Genomic DNA, 18,278 nt, shown 5'->3' on the forward strand with positions numbered 1-18,278 from the left:
ATTAACATCACCCGGCAAATAAAATAACAGCCTATTAAGCCATTCTTAAATCAACAGGATGTTGTCTCCAGACGTGTTCATATCCCATATCCCTTTCTGCACAAACCAAATAAAATATTTTGAGGCAGAAATTAAAACTTTTCCTCCATGGAGTTCCACATGGTTTTCAGCCAAAAACTTTTTATCGCCTGCCTGAAAACGTTTTATTTGTATGCTGTTCCCTAGCAATTCTTTTTTTGAAAACATTTTGAAAATATTTTCACTTGCTGTGTGATCTCTTTAAAATGTTTCCCACACTTCTCAGTAGTCCCCGGACCTCTTTACTGGCACCATTTTCTGAGCTCACGCCGGCCGTCTCATGCTTTATTTCTGTCAGGGTTTTTTTAAATGGTGTGTGTGTGTGTGTTGTGTCTATGTAGCTATGCAGACAATATTCCTACAGAATCACAGCATGAGCATTTGTAGCTTTGTAGTTACAAATGTAAGAAGTAAAAAAAGAGGAATGACCACAAAATGGCAACCAGGAAATGTTTTTGAGGGGGCAAGTGCAGACAAACGGGGTTTTGAAAACATTTTAAAAAACATATGCAAAACATTTTCAGTGGCTTGTGTAGAATGGCCCAAGAAGTATGACAAACATATGCAGAATAAAATTTCTAGTGTTATTTTCATTTCTCTGCGTTATGGATGAGATATTCTGGGTTAGAGAATGAACTTTCTAGGCAAATTTGAGGCTCAGCTTCATTTTCATTTCAAATAACACCAGAGCACAATATGGAAAGTGTTAATATATGATGATTTAGCCATCTAAGTCATACCCAGCCAGAAGAGGGAAGGCTGAATAACAGCACTTGTACTGGACCAGAAGAACTGTGTTGCCAGTATTAAACTTTAAACATTTCCCCTAGTCATTCCTCTATACCTGCATCAGGCCGAATCTGGTCCTGTCCTTGTTCCAACCATTCAGCAAACGAGTTCCAGCCCCACTCTCCAAGGAAATCATTGCCCCGAGTATGGCAGGATCCACACATAGTTTTCTGGCCACATGAACAATCTGGACACGGTATCTTTTCAGAGTGGATAAATTGATTTTAACAGCGCTTTCCACAGCAGGAACACCTGCAGGACGTGCAAGGATAATGAGATAGCTCTTGTTGAATCACTCTTTGATAGTGCCATACTCATTATGCCGTTAGGGTTGTTGACAGCCTCCAGGTGGCACTTGGACATCTTCCACTATTACTGTTGATTGGAGAAAATGGCTGCTTTGGGGCTTTATGGCATCATAAATGGCTGCTTTGGAGGGAGGGGAGATTATGCCATTATATCCTCAAGTTTCCTCCCCTCGCCAAACATTGCCACCCCTAAAATTTCCCAGTCCAGAGCTGGCAACCAAAATTCTGCTAGGAAGTGGCATTATGAATTGGGGTTTTCTTCTGAGGGAAACATAGGCAGGTGATCAAGTTTGTACTGGGTAGTACAGGTTATTTTTTTACAGGTTATTTTTAGTCCTGTGATTCTCGAAGCAAATGATTTTTATGTTTTTATGATTTTATGTTTTCAAAAATCTGGTGCTGGCACATGAAGGGTAAGAGGCCCTTCTTAATGCATTTCCTGCTCCTAGAACTGCCCACTGAATTGTTTTTAATCCCTGCTGGATATAGATTCTAAGGGCTTTTATAGCAACCCTCACCCAGACTCAACACCTGCAAATGGGTCCCACTGGATTTGTAAAAAGAGCCCTAGACTCCAGGAAAAATATTTAATGTTATCAGGTGAACCATTCTGAGGATAGGGATGAATGGATTGATCTGGAAGATGTCTATACAGCTTAATTCTGTAGGCACAGTTCCAAATGTACCATGGTTGTAGCAAAGCAGCATGGAATAGCACAATAAAGGCCTAGTAAAGGCAGATATTAGGGCTATCTCCTTCACAAGGACATGTACATTAGAGTTGCCAGCTCCAGGTTGGGAAATACCTGGAAATCTTGGGGGTGGAACCTGAGGATGAAGGGGTTTGGGGCAGAGAGGGACTTCAGCAGGGTATAATGCCATAGGGGCTAGCCTCCAAAGCAGCCATTTAGTTCTGAACTCTATTACCTGGAGATCAGTTGTAATCTCAGGAGATCTCCAGTCGTTACCTGGAGGTTGGAAACCCTATTAGGAGGCTGAACATGATGGGTTTTGATATGACAGGGAGTGAAGTTTGGTGGATTTGACAGCAGGCCCTGGCAGATTTGGATGTACAAAGAATGGGTTGTGGAGGATCTGGATGCCATGACAGAAAAAATAAATAAAAGAACGGACACTTGACAAAAATATTTGATGTATTTAGCTTATTATAATTATAATATACAGCAAAGCAAATGTTTATTCATACTTACCACAATTTGTCGTATATCCCACACTTCCACAAGTAATCACAGGGGTATCAAAAGTTATTATATCACCATAGCATCTATAACTTGATGAGGATTCTAAAATGTAAGGCAGATATTTTAAGCATGATTTTGGAATGATGTATGCTATTCTTTCTTTGTTGAGTTAAAAAAATGGCAAATTGATATCTGTCAAGAGAGAAGCCATCTTAAAGGAATTGTCCAGTTCATTGTTCCCTAACTCTGTGCAGGTGATAGCCTAATAACTGCTCATCAAGGACATCTTATTTAGGCAGTGGCATACTGGCAAAAAAGGAATTCCACCTCCCCTCGGCTCTGAGCCTGGCGCTTCCCCCTCAATTTGCAAGAGGCCATAGGAAGCAGAGACGGCCCTTGCCATTTCTTAGGTGAAAGGTCGTGGAGCAGAACCAGCCCCTGTGCCTGTCCCAGTGAGACAGAGAGCACGACAGAGCCAAGCAGTTGAGGGAGGAGACCGGCAGGGCAAGCTGAGGACCAGGACGGAGCTGCAGGAGTGAGACCAAACGTCAGTAGCCCTTGAGGCGAGAACTCCAGCTTGCCTGGCAGATGGCGACAGCTGCAGCTTGTTCCCTTCTTCTGGCCTGTCTTCTTCTTTGCGCCCACCTGTGCCTATCTCCTCTGCCCCCTCACAATGAGATCCCACCTGTTACAGCTGCTGCTGCCTCCATTACGCTGCTAGTCTGCGGTGAGACTGCCAGTGCCCATGCCACCCCCAACCAGTCTCCCACCCACCCCTCTGTTGATTGGGCTGGGTGGAGCGCTGGAAGAAGAAGTGGGGAGGCAAGGCAAGAGCACCCCGGGGGAACAGACCTGGCCTGGGGCGTCAGCCCCCTTTGTCCCCCCCAGGTATGCCATTGTTTTTAGACCTGTTAATTAGCTAACACAATTCAGCTGTGAATCTGGTATAGGAGGGAACTCACTCTCAATCTGGAAAGTCCATGGATATTGCCAAATAATTGATTGAGGAGGTCAGTATATGACCAGCAATTTTCTATGAGTGTAGCTAACCTTTTAAAATTCCTTCAATTAAGCCTTCTTTTGCTTTATGGCATATATTGTTCAGAGAATTACTGGAACCAAACCCAGGTAAACTTCGTTACATTACTGCACCAAGATAGGGGCAGCTTTGACAGCATTATAGGGAAAAACTAGTATAATCTTCTTTCCTTCCCAGGCAATCCTGTATGTTTATGTGTTTATGTAGGTTTGTACAGTCAAGTTGTAACCAATGTATGGTGACCCCAGCAAGGTGCTTGGAGGGCAAGTAAGAAGCATTGGTGATTTGCCATGACCTTCCTCTGCAATCTTCCTTGGTGGACCCGCATCTATGTACCTGCTTAGCTTCTGAGATCTTAACAATCTCACAGCATCCCACAATTTCCACATGTGTGTTTACATATAAACTCTTTTTTTTGCTATCATGTTGCAGGTGACTTATAGCTGCCCTTCCACTGCATAGCAGCCCTAGGCTTCCTTGGTCGTCTTCCATACAAGTACCAATCAGGGACAAGCCTGCTTACCTTCCAAGACCTGATGAGGTCATGTTAGCCTGGGCAAACCAGCCATTTCTAATCTTAAACAATTTAACAAAACTACAGTTGCAAGGATTCTTTTGAGGGAGAAACCATGGATAGGAAAATGGTATTAAAATCAGATATATAACTAACCTTAGCTACTCACCAGTAAAAGCAGCAAGGCTCAGCACTAGCAGTGCAAGTAACATCATGTTGATGAACTGAAATGAAACACCCAACAGTCTGAAAACAATTCAAACATGAATAATAATTTTACTACGGCGGGTATTTTATGTTACACTGGAAATGTTCTTTCTTTAAAACAGCTGTGTTTCACAAAAATACATGCAAGAGTATCAATCTGTAGAAAAGGATATAAATTATAAAACATATTCGTCCTTCTATATAAAAATACCTTCACCCCTCTGAGCAAGATACTACATAAAATACTGTAAACAGTTAGGAACCTAACTTAACTAAGCAGACTTATAGCAGCTGGGGGTTTTGAGGAACAGAAGGTGGAGAGTTCTATCAGCTACTGATTGGCTCTGCATGGGACAGTGGATGAAATGTTGAGGTTGATAGCAAGACATCCATGTTCTTGTTCCCACCAAGCTTTCATGAATTTTCAACATACTGTGCTCTTATAAAATCCTTGTAAAAAAGAGTCAGCTGTATATAATTTAACTTTATTTAACTTTATTTTAGATTTTGATCTCGCCCCAGCCATTTAAAGGTTGTTTTTCCCCCAAAAAACCTACAAAATTTCACAGCCCAGATTGTGCAAAACAGAACAATTTTTTTTTTTTAATGATTCACTTCTGGGTTAATTTCCCCTCTGCGCACCATTCAGGACACCTTTCATTGTAAATTTAACAAGGGCTGATATCCATTAGCTGCAATGTTGCCATGCTACTAATAAAAGGCATTCTGAAAACACATGATGTTCCCTATCACACACAACCAAACCACCTACAAAAAGGTACAACCAAACTGCGTAAAATATCTGTTCAAACATTAGTAAAATGTACACTGGTAAAGCAGCCATGCCATAGATATAGGTACTATATATCTTACCTACTGAAATAGCTTTTCTCCAACTTAAGTTCCTCTTCCATTGTGGGAAGAGCCAATTAAGTTGGAGGAAGGCTCCTTGGGCTAGAGTCAGGGTGTCCAATTCTGGCGCCCCAGATGTTCATGGACTACGATTCCCATCAGCCCCTGCCAGCATGGCCAATTTGGCCATGCTGCAGAAGAGGCTGTCAAGGTAGAATCCCATGGTTATCTGAGCTACCAAGTTGAACCTTAGGACCCAAGCTTCAAACTCAGAGAAGCTTCCAACTTGTCTCTGTGGAGAGAGAGGATGCATGTGAACATTTCCAAATGTCAGCTGAATGATTTGCTATCTATAAGGAGAAGCAGCAGCAGCATTAGTAGTTGGCTTCTTTCATTAATGAACCACAGAGAGAACTTTTCTTTGTTCTGAAACTCCAAAAAGTTCAGACTCACCTGTCTTTCCTTGGGTTCATCTTGCAGGAGAAATCCCTTAGTCTTTATATACTACCCAAGCCACGCCTTGTGCTTTGAGAAATGCTCATGTCCCTTACAGTGTGATGTCATTTATTGAGGAGTTTAACAATGATAATGATAGTCACAACAATCTAATAAAGCAGTGATGCCTATATAAATCCTTCCATTGTCACAGTTTATGATGCTGGGTATTCATTAGTTCACCAGTTTTCACAGCAGACATTTGCAATCATGGGCTATTGTTTATTTACTTGATTTTGACAACAATGGGTTCTGGGGGAATCAAGGAGCATAGGTAAACTTGGGTATAACCCACGTGGCAAAACAGTGGCTACAACAGAGAGGAGAATATGAACATTCAATATTTTAATAACCTGAATCTTAACACACCATGGAATATTAAAGCCACCTCCACACCCCTAGCCACCAACCCACAGACACACAGGTGCTGTTGTTTGTAAGTATGTATTAGTTTTAAATTCAACAGGAATCAATAGGACTACTAACCCTGTGTTTATTGGTGGGGATATGATTTTAAACATATGAACAGAGGAAATTTCTGCTGATGTAAAGAGGGTGCTTTTCACCAATTTCCCTTTCATGCTATTCCCATGTAACTCATAAGCAGCATTTTAGGGGGCATTTTGAGCTGCAGTGGGAAGGGGAGTTGAGGAAGACCCACGCTGCTGATGAAAATTCTTTCTATCAGTGGACATTTTAAATGGGATCCAACCCTACTACTGTGTTTTGCTAACATCAGCATTTAGACAATTTACCCACCAGTGACAAGTTTCTCTCGCAGAGGAAAGTTCACTCATTATTGGAAGAACGCTGTAGAATCTAACACCCTGTCTGGGGATAATACAAGATTTTGTGCTAGTATGAAATCTAATCAAGTATGCTTATGGTACACATTAGGTTAAGGGTTATCAGTTAAATCTATGCTGAAGAGAGATTGGAACCTAACAGTGCAATGCTTTCTCTAAGCCCATTGATTTCAACAAACATAGAAGGGGGTTGAGCTGGGGGTGGCAGCTGGTTCTGGTTGGGTGGGGGGCGGCAGGAGCTGGTGGCAAGCTGCCAACGGACCCATGGCTTGCCACCAACTGCTGCTGCCATCCCCCCCCCCCCCATTGGAACCGGTTGTTAAATTATTTGAATCCCACCACTGACTGTAAGTCTATCAAGGAAGCAGTCTTTAAAGTGTGGATCCAATCTGAGTCCAAGTCCAACAAATCAACCTCAGTTCTGTTGTCAGGACTCAGGGCTGCCAGCTTGCTATTATGGGAGTAGAACTTTAGAACCTCTTGGGTATCTGGCTTTCAAGAATCCTTATTTTTATTCTAGAAGTTGGTATCATTGGGAGGAAAACAAAGGGAGAGAAGAAAATGCAACTTAAGCAACTCTGCAGAATTCCAAAACAGCTGAGGTGCTCTCCATTTACAATGGGTTATATGGCTTGCAGTGTTTATTCTTTCAGTTGTCCTTTCATGTGCTGCCAACTTTGTTCTTACCAACAACACCTCTTGCTGAAATGGAAAGTGAGATTGTGGTTCATGATGCTTTTAACAAATAATAATGAAATTTATAATAATGAAATTTAGATGACTCCATGTTTATTTGGAAAAGCTTACCAAGCTTACTTGTTTGGTGCTTAGTGTTAAGGGGTTAAGCCTGGGAGTGACTCAATCATGGCTGCAAGACAATGAGAATGAAAATAAGGGTGGTCTTTAGAGAGAAATTAGTCAGAGAAAGATGCTTGAGATTAGCAAAATGCCAGCAGGACACTTGGAGCATTCATATCAGCAAATTCTTTGTCTTTAGTAGGACAGATAGTCCAGGGCTGGACATGGGTAGTGAGGTTCCCAAGGCAGGAATGATCTTAGTTTTAATCCCTTTAGGGAGGAAGTGGCAGGCAACTATGCAAGGCTAGATGTGGGCGAGGGCAAGTCCAGAAAGCATTTTCTATCTTTGTGAGTATACCAGCTAGTACAGAGAATGGGTGCCTCATTTTGGCTCTGTACTGCTGGGCACGCCAATGATTGAGAAGAGACACTGTTGTCTTAAAACAGAGCCCACCCCCAGTCTACTATGGGTTGGTCTGGTAACACCTCTTTCAGCCATGAAATTGGCTGGCATGTAGCCAGTCCTGCAGTTCCTTTGCTGGAACAGCATTTCTATTAGTGGAAGAGAAAACTGAGGAAATTCTGCCAATTTAGTCCACAAACGATCAAAGATACACCGCTGAGAGATTTTGGGCCAATTTCTCTGTCTCTCAACCTAGCCTGCCATAAAGGGTTGATGTGGAGATAAAATGAAAGACAGGAGAACCACATAGGGAACTCTTATTGACTTGGGAAAAGGTTGGGAGAAAAACATGACAACTGAATATCTATTATTGAGAATGTGCCCATCAATTATTTCTAAATAATTTCTCGTAGATCTGTGCTTGATCTCAATTAATGGTGTGCTAACTCTTTGAACATGGTATTGTTTGCACCTTTCCCTCATTAGATTCCTAGCTACATGTCAGTAGGTGTAACCAGGCTTTGCTCTTTCAGATGCACTTGAATGCACACACAGATATACAAATGTTGACAATAGTAAAATGAAAATGTTCTTTTATGAGCATCAAGCAAAAAAAAATCATCACTGGCTGATCTAGTTCTCCCATTGCTAAATACAAATGTTTAATTATATGTAACACAACAAGTTTTAATTGACATATACTTGCCATATGAGCCAATAGGTGCTGTGTAAAGAATTTCTCAGAATGACCTTAGAATGACATTCCAAGCAGTGTTGTTGGGTTTAGAAGGTTGTTACATGGCACCATTAATCCCTTCTTCCTTTGTTAAATCTATCTGGCCTCCAACCTATAGCCATCCAGATGCTCATGGATTATGATTCCCATCAGCCCCTGCCAGCATGGCCACTTGGCAGAGCTATTGGGAATTGCAAACCATGAATATATGGAGGGCCTCTGGCCTTAAAGCGACATTCTGTGAATCCAACTGTGCGTAAGAGCTGTATTATAGTTTTAAACAACTCTATCAGTTGAAACACTGCCTGTAAGAAAAAATCGATCATTCCATCAGAATGAAAACACCTGGAGGTTCATCTAGAAAGCAGATAAGTAAAAGCGGGCAGGGTTTTGGTTTTACTCCAGCTGGGAGGTACAGGGCAGATTGCCTTGGGTTTGTTTATTGTAATGATAACTTGGACTCAAATAGTTAAATTGAAAAGTTGTGGAGCTCATGTATTCTTAGCTAAAAAGATTATTTACTCGGTTATCCTGACATGCTTAAAGGAAAGAATGTTACATGTTGCAGCTACAATGTTGGAAAGGCTAGCAACTCCCATCCTGTCTGAAATAGTCTTGGCTACAATATGTTTGGCTCTTCTACTACATAAGGTCCCTCTGGGGCTGCTAGTCTCACTGGTCCTAAGGGTCCCTTTTTGAATTCTCTGGATCTGCTGGTAAAAGCAGCCTGAACAGCCTTCCTGGATCCGCTGGCAATCCTGGTCCCCCAGGTACATATAGAAGTTGCCTTAATCTCAGTTTCAGGTTCCAGCCTTCTCAGGAGAGAAGCCAAGGATCTTTAAGTTACTCTGACAATCTTCCAAGATTTGATATGCAGCTGGCCTCATGTTCCAAGTGGCTTTATCAAGGTTTTGCCATTTCCTCTCCAAAGCTTTAATGAGCACATGTTGTTGTTTCACTTCCAATAACTTATTATGCTAAAATTATTGGCAAAATTAGTATTATGACGCTATTTGACTTCTGTATACTCAGAAACTGCTTGCCAAATAACATAGGATCGGGAGGAAGAGAGAGTAAGTTGAAACTGCATAGATACGCCTTCAATAATCAATTATAAAAAGTCTATACAAACTCTGATCAGGTGTCTCTGAACCCAAATCTTCAGACACATGCGATCACATGTATTCTGCTTTTTGGCTTGAATAAATAACCTCACTGATCAAGAAACAGTAGTCTATCTTTGCTTGCTGATCCTAGTTCTGAGTAGCTGGACCTTATGGACAGGAGGTCACAGTAAGGCTTGCACTTGTGTAAGAATTTTTACTCTCTCAATTATCCAGAAGGACGTGTTCTTTTTTTCTGTTTTAACCGTCTGAATAAAACGTTGTTTGGATTCTTCAGATGTTTTGCAGCTGGGAGTTTTTTTTATTTCCTTTTTGTTTGGAGAAGAAAACTTCTACAGAGAAGACTGTTTTCTTTGGAAGCCTGGGAGGAAGACTGGCAGAGGAATCTGCAGGCTGTTCATTGTCTGGCCTATAGAGCTACAGAAGGGCTGCGTCGAAGACCTGGGCTCACACAACAGTCATCAGATGAACTCAATGGTAAGAATCTGACTCTAGTGAAGAACTACTAGAAATTCACATTCAACATTTCTTAGAAAACCCCCAGCAACTTCTTATCATTACATCTAGTCAAGTTGAGAGTTCTCAATAGTTACAACTCAAATGTATCAGTGAAGACAGATCAACATGATATGGGGCCTTTCTGTTCCAAGATGAATAAAAGAATACATCTGAAATGGCAAGATACTTCTCTTTACAGAACACTAGCGTGCTCTCTCTCAGTGTTTGGCAACTGTTGTTTTAAGGAATGGAGCAGATGAAGGAAAAGTTATTTTTAATGACAGACGCTTTGACATTAGAATTCAAATAATTTTTATTTTGAATTATATGAACATAAAAAAGAATCAGTATTAGTTAAGAGAAAGATATTGCTGACTTGCTAAGGTGAGGAACCAAATTGGCTCTGCACCTTCTGAGGCAGTTGGCAGCCTCAGACCTCAATAGGATATAGAAGCTCTATCCACCATCCATGCTTGACCGAAAGTAATACCCCAATTCCCCCTCAACTTCATCCCTCTTCTCTTCTCCTGCTCTCTGAATGTGACATTTGTTTATTCTTGTCAGTGGACTGTTTTGATTATGGTTGGATTTGTGTCACTAAGTGCATTTGGAAGGACGGGTTTCTGTTTTACAGATATATTTATAGACATATTTGATCCTAGCAGAGGATCCTTTGCTTCCTGAGGGGCAGACAAGCTTTCATTATTCAGGATCTAATGGCCACCTAAGAGAAGCAAAATTCATCAAGTTACACTATGAGATTCAAAAGGGCCTTTAACATTCCAAAAATAGGGATTCTCATGGAATGTCTATTGCTGAAGAACAGAACAAGAAATTATGTTCTTATCCACAGACCCTGAATCTTCTCCAATCTAGTTCATTCAACAAACCACAGAATTACATTAATTAATCCTGAAAGTAAGTTATGTTTCAATTTAATTGTTGCCATGAGCAATTAAACTTCTGACTTAGCTTCAGCATGCAGAGTATGCATTTGGTAGCCATTTCAATTAAACAGCAGCCAAGACAGGCTGATAATATGATGTGCAATGTAGTTAAAGCTAGGCACTGCCATACTGCCATGCTCATGGCACTGTGAGACAAGCAATGATTTTGTTAATGCATTGCTTCTGGAATAATTTATAACCATTCTTGATGTGTTCTCTGTCAATCAGTAACAGGTGGTTTAAAATACTAAGACGCGTTTCGAAGAACGACTGCTAACTTACAAATACAGAAAATTATCCAGCCAAGAACTATTTCAAAAGGGCTCAGATTTTTTTTCAGCCTAGAAATGACCTCCCAAGAAGGAAAAAAAAATATTTACGATTTCTTCTCATGAGTTGTATAAAATTGTTTAGAAAATGAGCTTTATGTGCAAATGTCCTGAAAAAAAGAACTTTATAAAAACATTCCTAGAAATGTATCAAGCTTAAAGAAAAAGATGATTTACAAACATTTTTAATTATCACGTTGTCTAATCCGAATCTGAATCCGAATCGTATGCCTTCCCTCTGATCGTTTTCTTATCCAGCTTTGTGAAACTCGTTCCAAACTTCTTTTGGCTCTGGAAAGGGGGGTCCATCAAGTTGCCACTGGAAAAGAAAAAAAATACTACGTCCCAAAACTGTTTATATATTATTTTTTTAAAAAAAATATTAGAAGCAGCAATAGCTGTCTTAAAAAACTGTTTATAGGAAGAGCAAAATTGAGTTTCCTTGAAGTGTGGCTGCCTGGGGCTGAGAAGCATCCCAGTCATCAACACAGCAGAAAGGGCACACCTGACTCTTTCATCAATGCATCACTACCAGGGAGAGCCCTGGAAGAGCAGTCTTTATGAATTACAGGTTTAGCCTGCCAAGAGAACATTACCTAACCAGAAACATCCCTCCCCAACTCACTGCAGTTCTATAAAGAAGAAAGGCAGGAACAGACTTTTTTCTCCAAAGAGAATTGTATTTTGCTAGAAAGAAAAAAAAAGGAGATCTTTCTACAAATGCTAGTAAAGTGCCTAAACATTTAAAAAGTATTCCACTTACCTGTAGTTGATTATGTCTGCACAGCCTAGTCTCCATTCTAAGGTTTCTGTGGTAAAATCATCTGTGTTTCCCAAATCAGTGAAGCCTACCACATAATCCTGGGTTTTCCCATCTTTTACAAGTGCTAGGGTGGGAATTACTTTGATGCGAAGTCTCTCGCACAGAAATGGGGATTTTTCAGCATTTAATTTGATAAACTTGGTCTCAATGTGCTTTTTTGCCAATGTAGTTAAATGCTTGTCTAATATTAAGCATCTGAAAAAACAAAAGAAAGATCATTCAAATGTTTCACAAGGGAGAAAGCTGATAAGAAATAATTTTGCTTTCTAGATCAAATTCCTTACGTATCTAAGGCCTCCTTCCGCACACACAAAATAATGCGTTTTCAAACCACTTTCACAACTGTTTGCAGGTGGATTTTGCCATTCCACACAGCTTCAAAGAGCACTGAAAGCAGTTTGAAAGTGCATTATTATGCATGGGCGGAATGAGCCTATGTATTTTTACTTTATCAGCATACAGTCAGCATACAGGCTGGTTGCTGAAGCCATTCTACAATAATTTAAAGTTACTACAGGTGTCTGGTTTCTAGGATAAGAGGCTTAATTCAAAAAGAAATTTGATAAACTTTTATCATTTTATTTATCCTTATGTCTAGAAAGCTAATGAACAAAATATACAGGAAGTGACCTGAAGAACAACGTTACCTCTTAAACATTCAACAGCCACATCTAGGCTACACACACAGTATTTCAGTATTAATCTATACAGCTAGCTGTCCCTGTGCTAAAGTGCTGTATCATAGCTATGATATTATCTTGCATGCTTAAATAGTACTGAAAATAATGTAGCTTTAATGCCTTATACTCATCCTTGAAAGAAAGTGCAATGATTCATGGTACATTTCTGTTAAGCCCCACATTGACCTTTCGGTGGGACTGAGAAAAGAGCACATTTTGCCTCCCATGAATGCGATATTCCCACAGCACGAGGGAAAGATTTTCTTAGAAATAGGGCCCTTTTAATTTATCCAGCTGGGCAGATATTTGGATTCATTGATTAACAAAAAAATACTCATGAGAATTGGGTTTAGAAATCTAGGTAGTTGGAATTTCTGCATTCAAGTTTTTCAGTACTTCATCTATTTTAATAATTTTTTTGCACTACAAATCTGGAAAGGATTTACTATACCTGAATGTTGAATCTCTGTAAAAATGGCAGACTACATTTTTACTCTCTTTCACTTCTTGAAAAAAATCTCTCTCGCTGGGAATTTCCCTATATTCCCCATGTCCTTTTGAAAGCCATTCCTGATTGTGAGAAATAAAGACATTACCATGAAATCTTCAGTTTATTATGTCATATTACATTAGAAATGTGTATAATTGCTTCATAAATAGGTTATCCATGTCACTCCCAATCCTAGCTTGGTACGGAATCACACAACTCCGTTATATAGTATCAAAAACAAGTTTCCAGCATTCAAGGTATATATTAACTGCTCAAAGCAAATAGCTGCAAATACTTGAGGTTTTCTAAATTCAACTTTCGTTCTGATTTTAACAAAGTAGTAACAATATTAAAATATTTAAATTCAATTGTTTTAACTAATAAATGAAGGTTACATTCTGAAAGCATGGGCTTTCAGTAGCTTGTGTGCATTTCTCCCATTAGTAGCTTGTGTGCATTTCTCCCATTATATGTAAATAGGTAACTTTTTCATGCTTTTTCCTTGATCACTGGGTGGAAGACAATCTACACAACAAACATTAACTTTCTCATTTAATGCTTGACTATTCGAGATATATTTCATTATCGCAACCCGTTTCCGCTTTTAGGCCGAGATATGGCCGACGCCTGGGAGAACCGGTAAAAGCGCGCCCGTCCCCGGGCGCTCGACCGAACAGCGACGCGCTTTAGCTTCGCCAGCTTAGCGCTGCGTACTAAACGCCGCCACCACCGAGTACCCGCGCATTTTCGGTCAGAGTGCGTAGGGCGCGCACTTCACAACGGCGGCAATTTCCGGCGCTCCCACTCCCTACCTTCACTCACCTGCTCTCCGGCCCTCCAGCTGGCGTCGCGGAGCCTGAGATACGCCAGTTCGCCCTGCTCTGCGACCACGGAAGCAGGCGCACAGAACAAGGGGAATCCCAGGCACAGGCGAATGCGCGTGGAGGGCCGGAGAGCGGAAGTGAAGTCGACCCGGTGGCTTGACCCAGCGGCGCAGTCTTCCCGGTTCTTTCTGGGACAGTCCATGCGGGCAGTCCCAGCGTCGTCGGGTCGGCGTCAGAAATGCCGACCCAAGCCCTTCCGCCTCCATGCGGAAAGGGCCATCCATTTTCAGAAAAAAACAGATATTTTGTTTGCTGACTTTTCTAATAATTGAGGTTTCTTGGGCTACATCTTTACCACAATTCAGGGGTCTGGGTACCATGGAAATATTTTAACCCCTTTGAGGATACATTTCATACCTTTCATGTTCAAGTTTCAGGCTTGTATTACTAATCAGGGCACCCTAACTGAACCAGATCCCAGTTTCCGGTATAATTAAAAGCAAAGCCTTAATTTTGATACTACCACCAACAATACATGTCCATGAACAGGATTTCCATGAGCATTTTGGGGTGCCATGCAAATGCACAGAAGCTCCTGCAGATCTAAATCCTTATTTTTGCCTATAAATTGGATTTCTAACAAGCAGCCCAATTCCAGAGCATGTGGCGTCCAGAAACAGCACAGCTTCCACACCACCTCCAAAGGGGTTTCAAGAAGCACTAGAAACCCAAATACAAAACAAAACAAAAAACATCCCTAGTTGCTTGGAAAAAAACCTCAATTAAAAAAAAATACACTTCCTGGTGGTGTAAATTTATGACTCAGGAGGGGGTGTTCCCAGGCTGAAAGCTCAGTGCAAACCCCACAAAAGTTGGTTCCACCCTGGGAATGCCCCCAGCCTACCCCACACGGTGTGGCTTTGGAGGTTGGCGCAGCTTTGAGGTGGCAGGCCCTTCCGGGTTTGGGTGCTACAAAACTGTGTGGTGCTTGCTCTCTCTGCCGTCTAAGTGCCCCTTATGCTGGCAGGGTGGGTGCCTTCATTGGCATAAGTCCAGACCATTCTCAAAACCTGTTTCAGTGCCCTCCCCCCCGGGGATTGGGCCATAAATATTTTGACAATACTGAAAAGATAACTCTAGAGTAGTTTACTGAGAATTATTTCAGCTCAAAACACCTTAAAGCAAACTCACAGACTTTAACAATCTGGTGTAGCATAATAGCCAACCACCAGATCGTATGCATGTTTACTTGGAAAGAAAGTTCCACTAAGAGCCACAGAACTTACAAACAGTTATCTATGCACAGGACTATAACCTAAAGTTAACCTATACATAGGTATAAATGTTGAGTTCAGAAATACATATGTATGCATTAAGCACTGTTAAGTCGCTTTCAACTTATGCAACAGTCTCCCAAACATCCTATAGTTAACAGCTGTGCTCTTGCAAACTGAGGGCTGTGGCTTCCTTTATTAAGTCAATTCATCACATATTGGGTCTTCCAGTTTTGCTACTGCCTTCAAATTTTCATAACTTTACTGTCTTTTCCAGTGAGTCTTGTCTTCTCATAATGTGACCAAAATACGATAGCCTCCGTTTGGTAACTGTAGCTTCTATCAAGAGTTAACTGCACTCTTCAGAGTTCAGTTCAGAATGGAGAGTAATAAGACATATATATTGAAAAGACCTCTTTCCAAGTAAAAGCGTTTTGGGTTAAGCCAAATGAACTGAGTGGGACTAAATCAAAAACATATATAACATGGTACTTGTAATGCTTATTGACTTCTGAAATGTTTATTAGTTAATAATTCCGTGTTTAGAGGTAGGAAAGGAAAAGAAAAGTGGGACTGGCAAGGTGCGTGATGATTGGTGGTGGAGAGAGAGACTGCTGAATGGATGAGAAAAAAAGTGGAGTGGAGAAGCTATTGATGAGAGACAATGAAGGAGATTCTGGGAAAGGGGGAGGAGAGAAAGGTGTGAAGAAGTCTGAGAAAGTTGTTCGGTAGAAAAATATACGAGAGTTCCTGTGTGGAATACAGTGGAGTGTTTACAGTTCCCTGAGTGTGAGACTCATACAAGTGCATGAAGACAGAATTTCAGTAGGCTGTATGAATTGTGGTATAAGAGAGTGTGTGAATGACAAGTAGAATTCTGAGTGGATTGGCTTACTTACACCTCACCTAGTATCCTAGGCATGATATAATTGAATTTTTGGCAACCTGGAATTTTAGAACGAGAAAACCTGACTGAAAACACCCAATGTTCTGTACAAAGAAAAAAAGAAAATACTCATTTTATTTAGTAAAAGAAGTTATTTGTTTTAGAAAAAGATTTTTAGTATCATGTATTTGGCCCCTTCCGCACACGCAAAATAATGCGTTTTCAAACCACTTTCACAACTGTTTGCAAGTGGATTTTGCCATTCCACACAGCTTCAAAGAGCACTGAAAGCAGTTTGAAAGTGCATTATTCTGCATGTGTGGAATGAGCCTTTAATCCCACAGGTCTGTCGCACTACTTCCAGAACAGGAATCGATAAACTATTGATTTATTGATTAATAAGGATTGGGAGGGAGGTGGTGAGGCAGATGTCTCTTGTGGCAGCAGAAACTCAGTTATTAAAAAAGCAGAGGTGAGATCTCCCTTTCTAACCCTGCCCCAAAAGCACAAGAGTGCTGTATGAGTGCGGAGTCTTCAACCTTTTTTTGAAGTCTCACCTCACCCACAAATACACTTAGGTAAGTTTATATTCTGTCAGCTTCAATTACATCTAAAACATGGACTTCTACTGGCTTGATTTACAAAACTGTTATGAAGAGTGCTATGATAATGTATTTTGAATAATTTACATGTATGATATATATTCCTTTCAGTCATTATACAGTTACAAAAAATTTACTTGTTTCTGTTGCTGGGCTTTCTTCAGTGCTTCAAGCCTTCTTTGCTTTAGGAGTTCCAATTCATCTTCATCCATCCGGTCCAATTTTTCAAGCTCTGCATCAAGTTGCTGTTCTACAATTGTGGCTGTTTGAAGTATTTGAGTCTCCAGAACATTTGAAAATATTTCAACAGAAGTATCGGCAGCCATTTTTCCCTTATGTAAACCAAACGCTACAAACCTGACAAATAAAATTTACTGAAAGTCAAAGCAAGCAATGTTATAACGACACTAAAATTGAATCTGCACAATCTTATGTCTTGTATTAATCCATGGGGCGTTTAGAAATGGAAGGTAACTCAGTACTGCCTCCTTTGCTAACAATAAATTATAACTTTTGTGAAAGATACATCACTAATCATTAGCAGTACCTGTTTTCTCCTGACTTGACCAGGTGCGGAGTTTGGGGACAAGTTCTCTGTTACTCAATACTGTTGTCAGAAGCTGGGTCTAGACTGCTTTTTTAAATTTTCTAGTAGCTTGAATGAGACATCCCTTTTTGGAAAACAGGACCTTGGAAAGTATCAAGTCTACTTTTGTAATCCCAAAAAAGAATGACTGAAGTCGAGTTCAAATTTCTTGTTTCTAGGGAATCCATTCATAGACTGCCTGTTGCACGAACCACAGACATTACACAGGATTCCAAAGCACATTCTACTCTCACTTCTTGCTCCATGTTAACCTGCTGGGAAATGAAAGCAATGCTGCAGCCCCCTGAAAATTAACAGGGCATAGAAAGACTGGTAAGTATGCAGAATTTCACGTAGAAGACCAGACCCTGAATAGTCTGTTTCCACTAAGGTTTGTCACCTAATTAAAGAAGTATTAGTTGATCAACCGTGCCATCTCAAGCAGCAATGCACCTTTCAAGGTTTATTAAAGTCAAAGGACTTGAAAGGCTACTAAAATAGATATGACAACATTAGCCGTTGAGAAATACACAACCATCAGACAACTGGTGACATGAGACGCTGCAACGCCCATATCAGTGCAGGTAGTTAAGACCCCTCGGGTCCCTATCAGGAGAAGAAAAGGGAACTTTTACACAGCCTGCATTTCTACTCAAGTCAATTCTTGCCAGGATCAAACCCAAGAGGAACAGAGAAGCCAATCTGTTCCCAAATCTCCCGCCTCGCAGGCCGAGCAACACAACGGGGACGATCCTTTCCTTCGCGCCTCGCCACTACTGATGCCGGATACTCACCGCGAGGGAAGCCGGAGGGAAGCGCGGAAGGAGCTCCCTGCAAGGAACAGAAGCTCCCCTTTAGTCGCTGCCGCTCCTGGGTTCTTTCGCCAAGGCAGCTCTCACCCCCCGCACCGGCCTGGCAAGATAACTGGGCTCCTCCCGTCAATCGCGGTCTCTCCCCTGCGTCTCAGCCGGTGTGACGTAGCAAGATT

General features: G+C 41.0%; 1 protein-coding gene across 1 annotated transcript; it reads right to left on the reverse strand.

Moving 5' to 3' along the window:
- Window positions 1–10,144: 10,144 nt before the first annotated feature.
- TXNDC9 (thioredoxin domain containing 9) lies at window positions 10,145–18,278 on the reverse strand. The gene is made up of 5 exons (XM_048493184.1): window positions 18,085–18,278; window positions 16,842–17,061; window positions 13,080–13,198; window positions 11,889–12,143; window positions 10,145–11,444 (listed from the first exon to the last, which is right to left on the reverse strand). The coding sequence occupies exons 2-5, from the start codon at window positions 17,028–17,030 to the stop codon at window positions 11,327–11,329; spliced, it is 681 nt and encodes a 226-aa protein (XP_048349141.1). The 5' UTR covers window positions 17,031–17,061; window positions 18,085–18,278; the 3' UTR covers window positions 10,145–11,326.

This window comes from Sphaerodactylus townsendi, linkage group LG04 (genome assembly GCF_021028975.2).
Source record: "Sphaerodactylus townsendi isolate TG3544 linkage group LG04, MPM_Stown_v2.3, whole genome shotgun sequence".
In the NCBI taxonomy this organism is placed as follows: domain Eukaryota; kingdom Metazoa; phylum Chordata; class Lepidosauria; order Squamata; family Sphaerodactylidae; genus Sphaerodactylus; species Sphaerodactylus townsendi.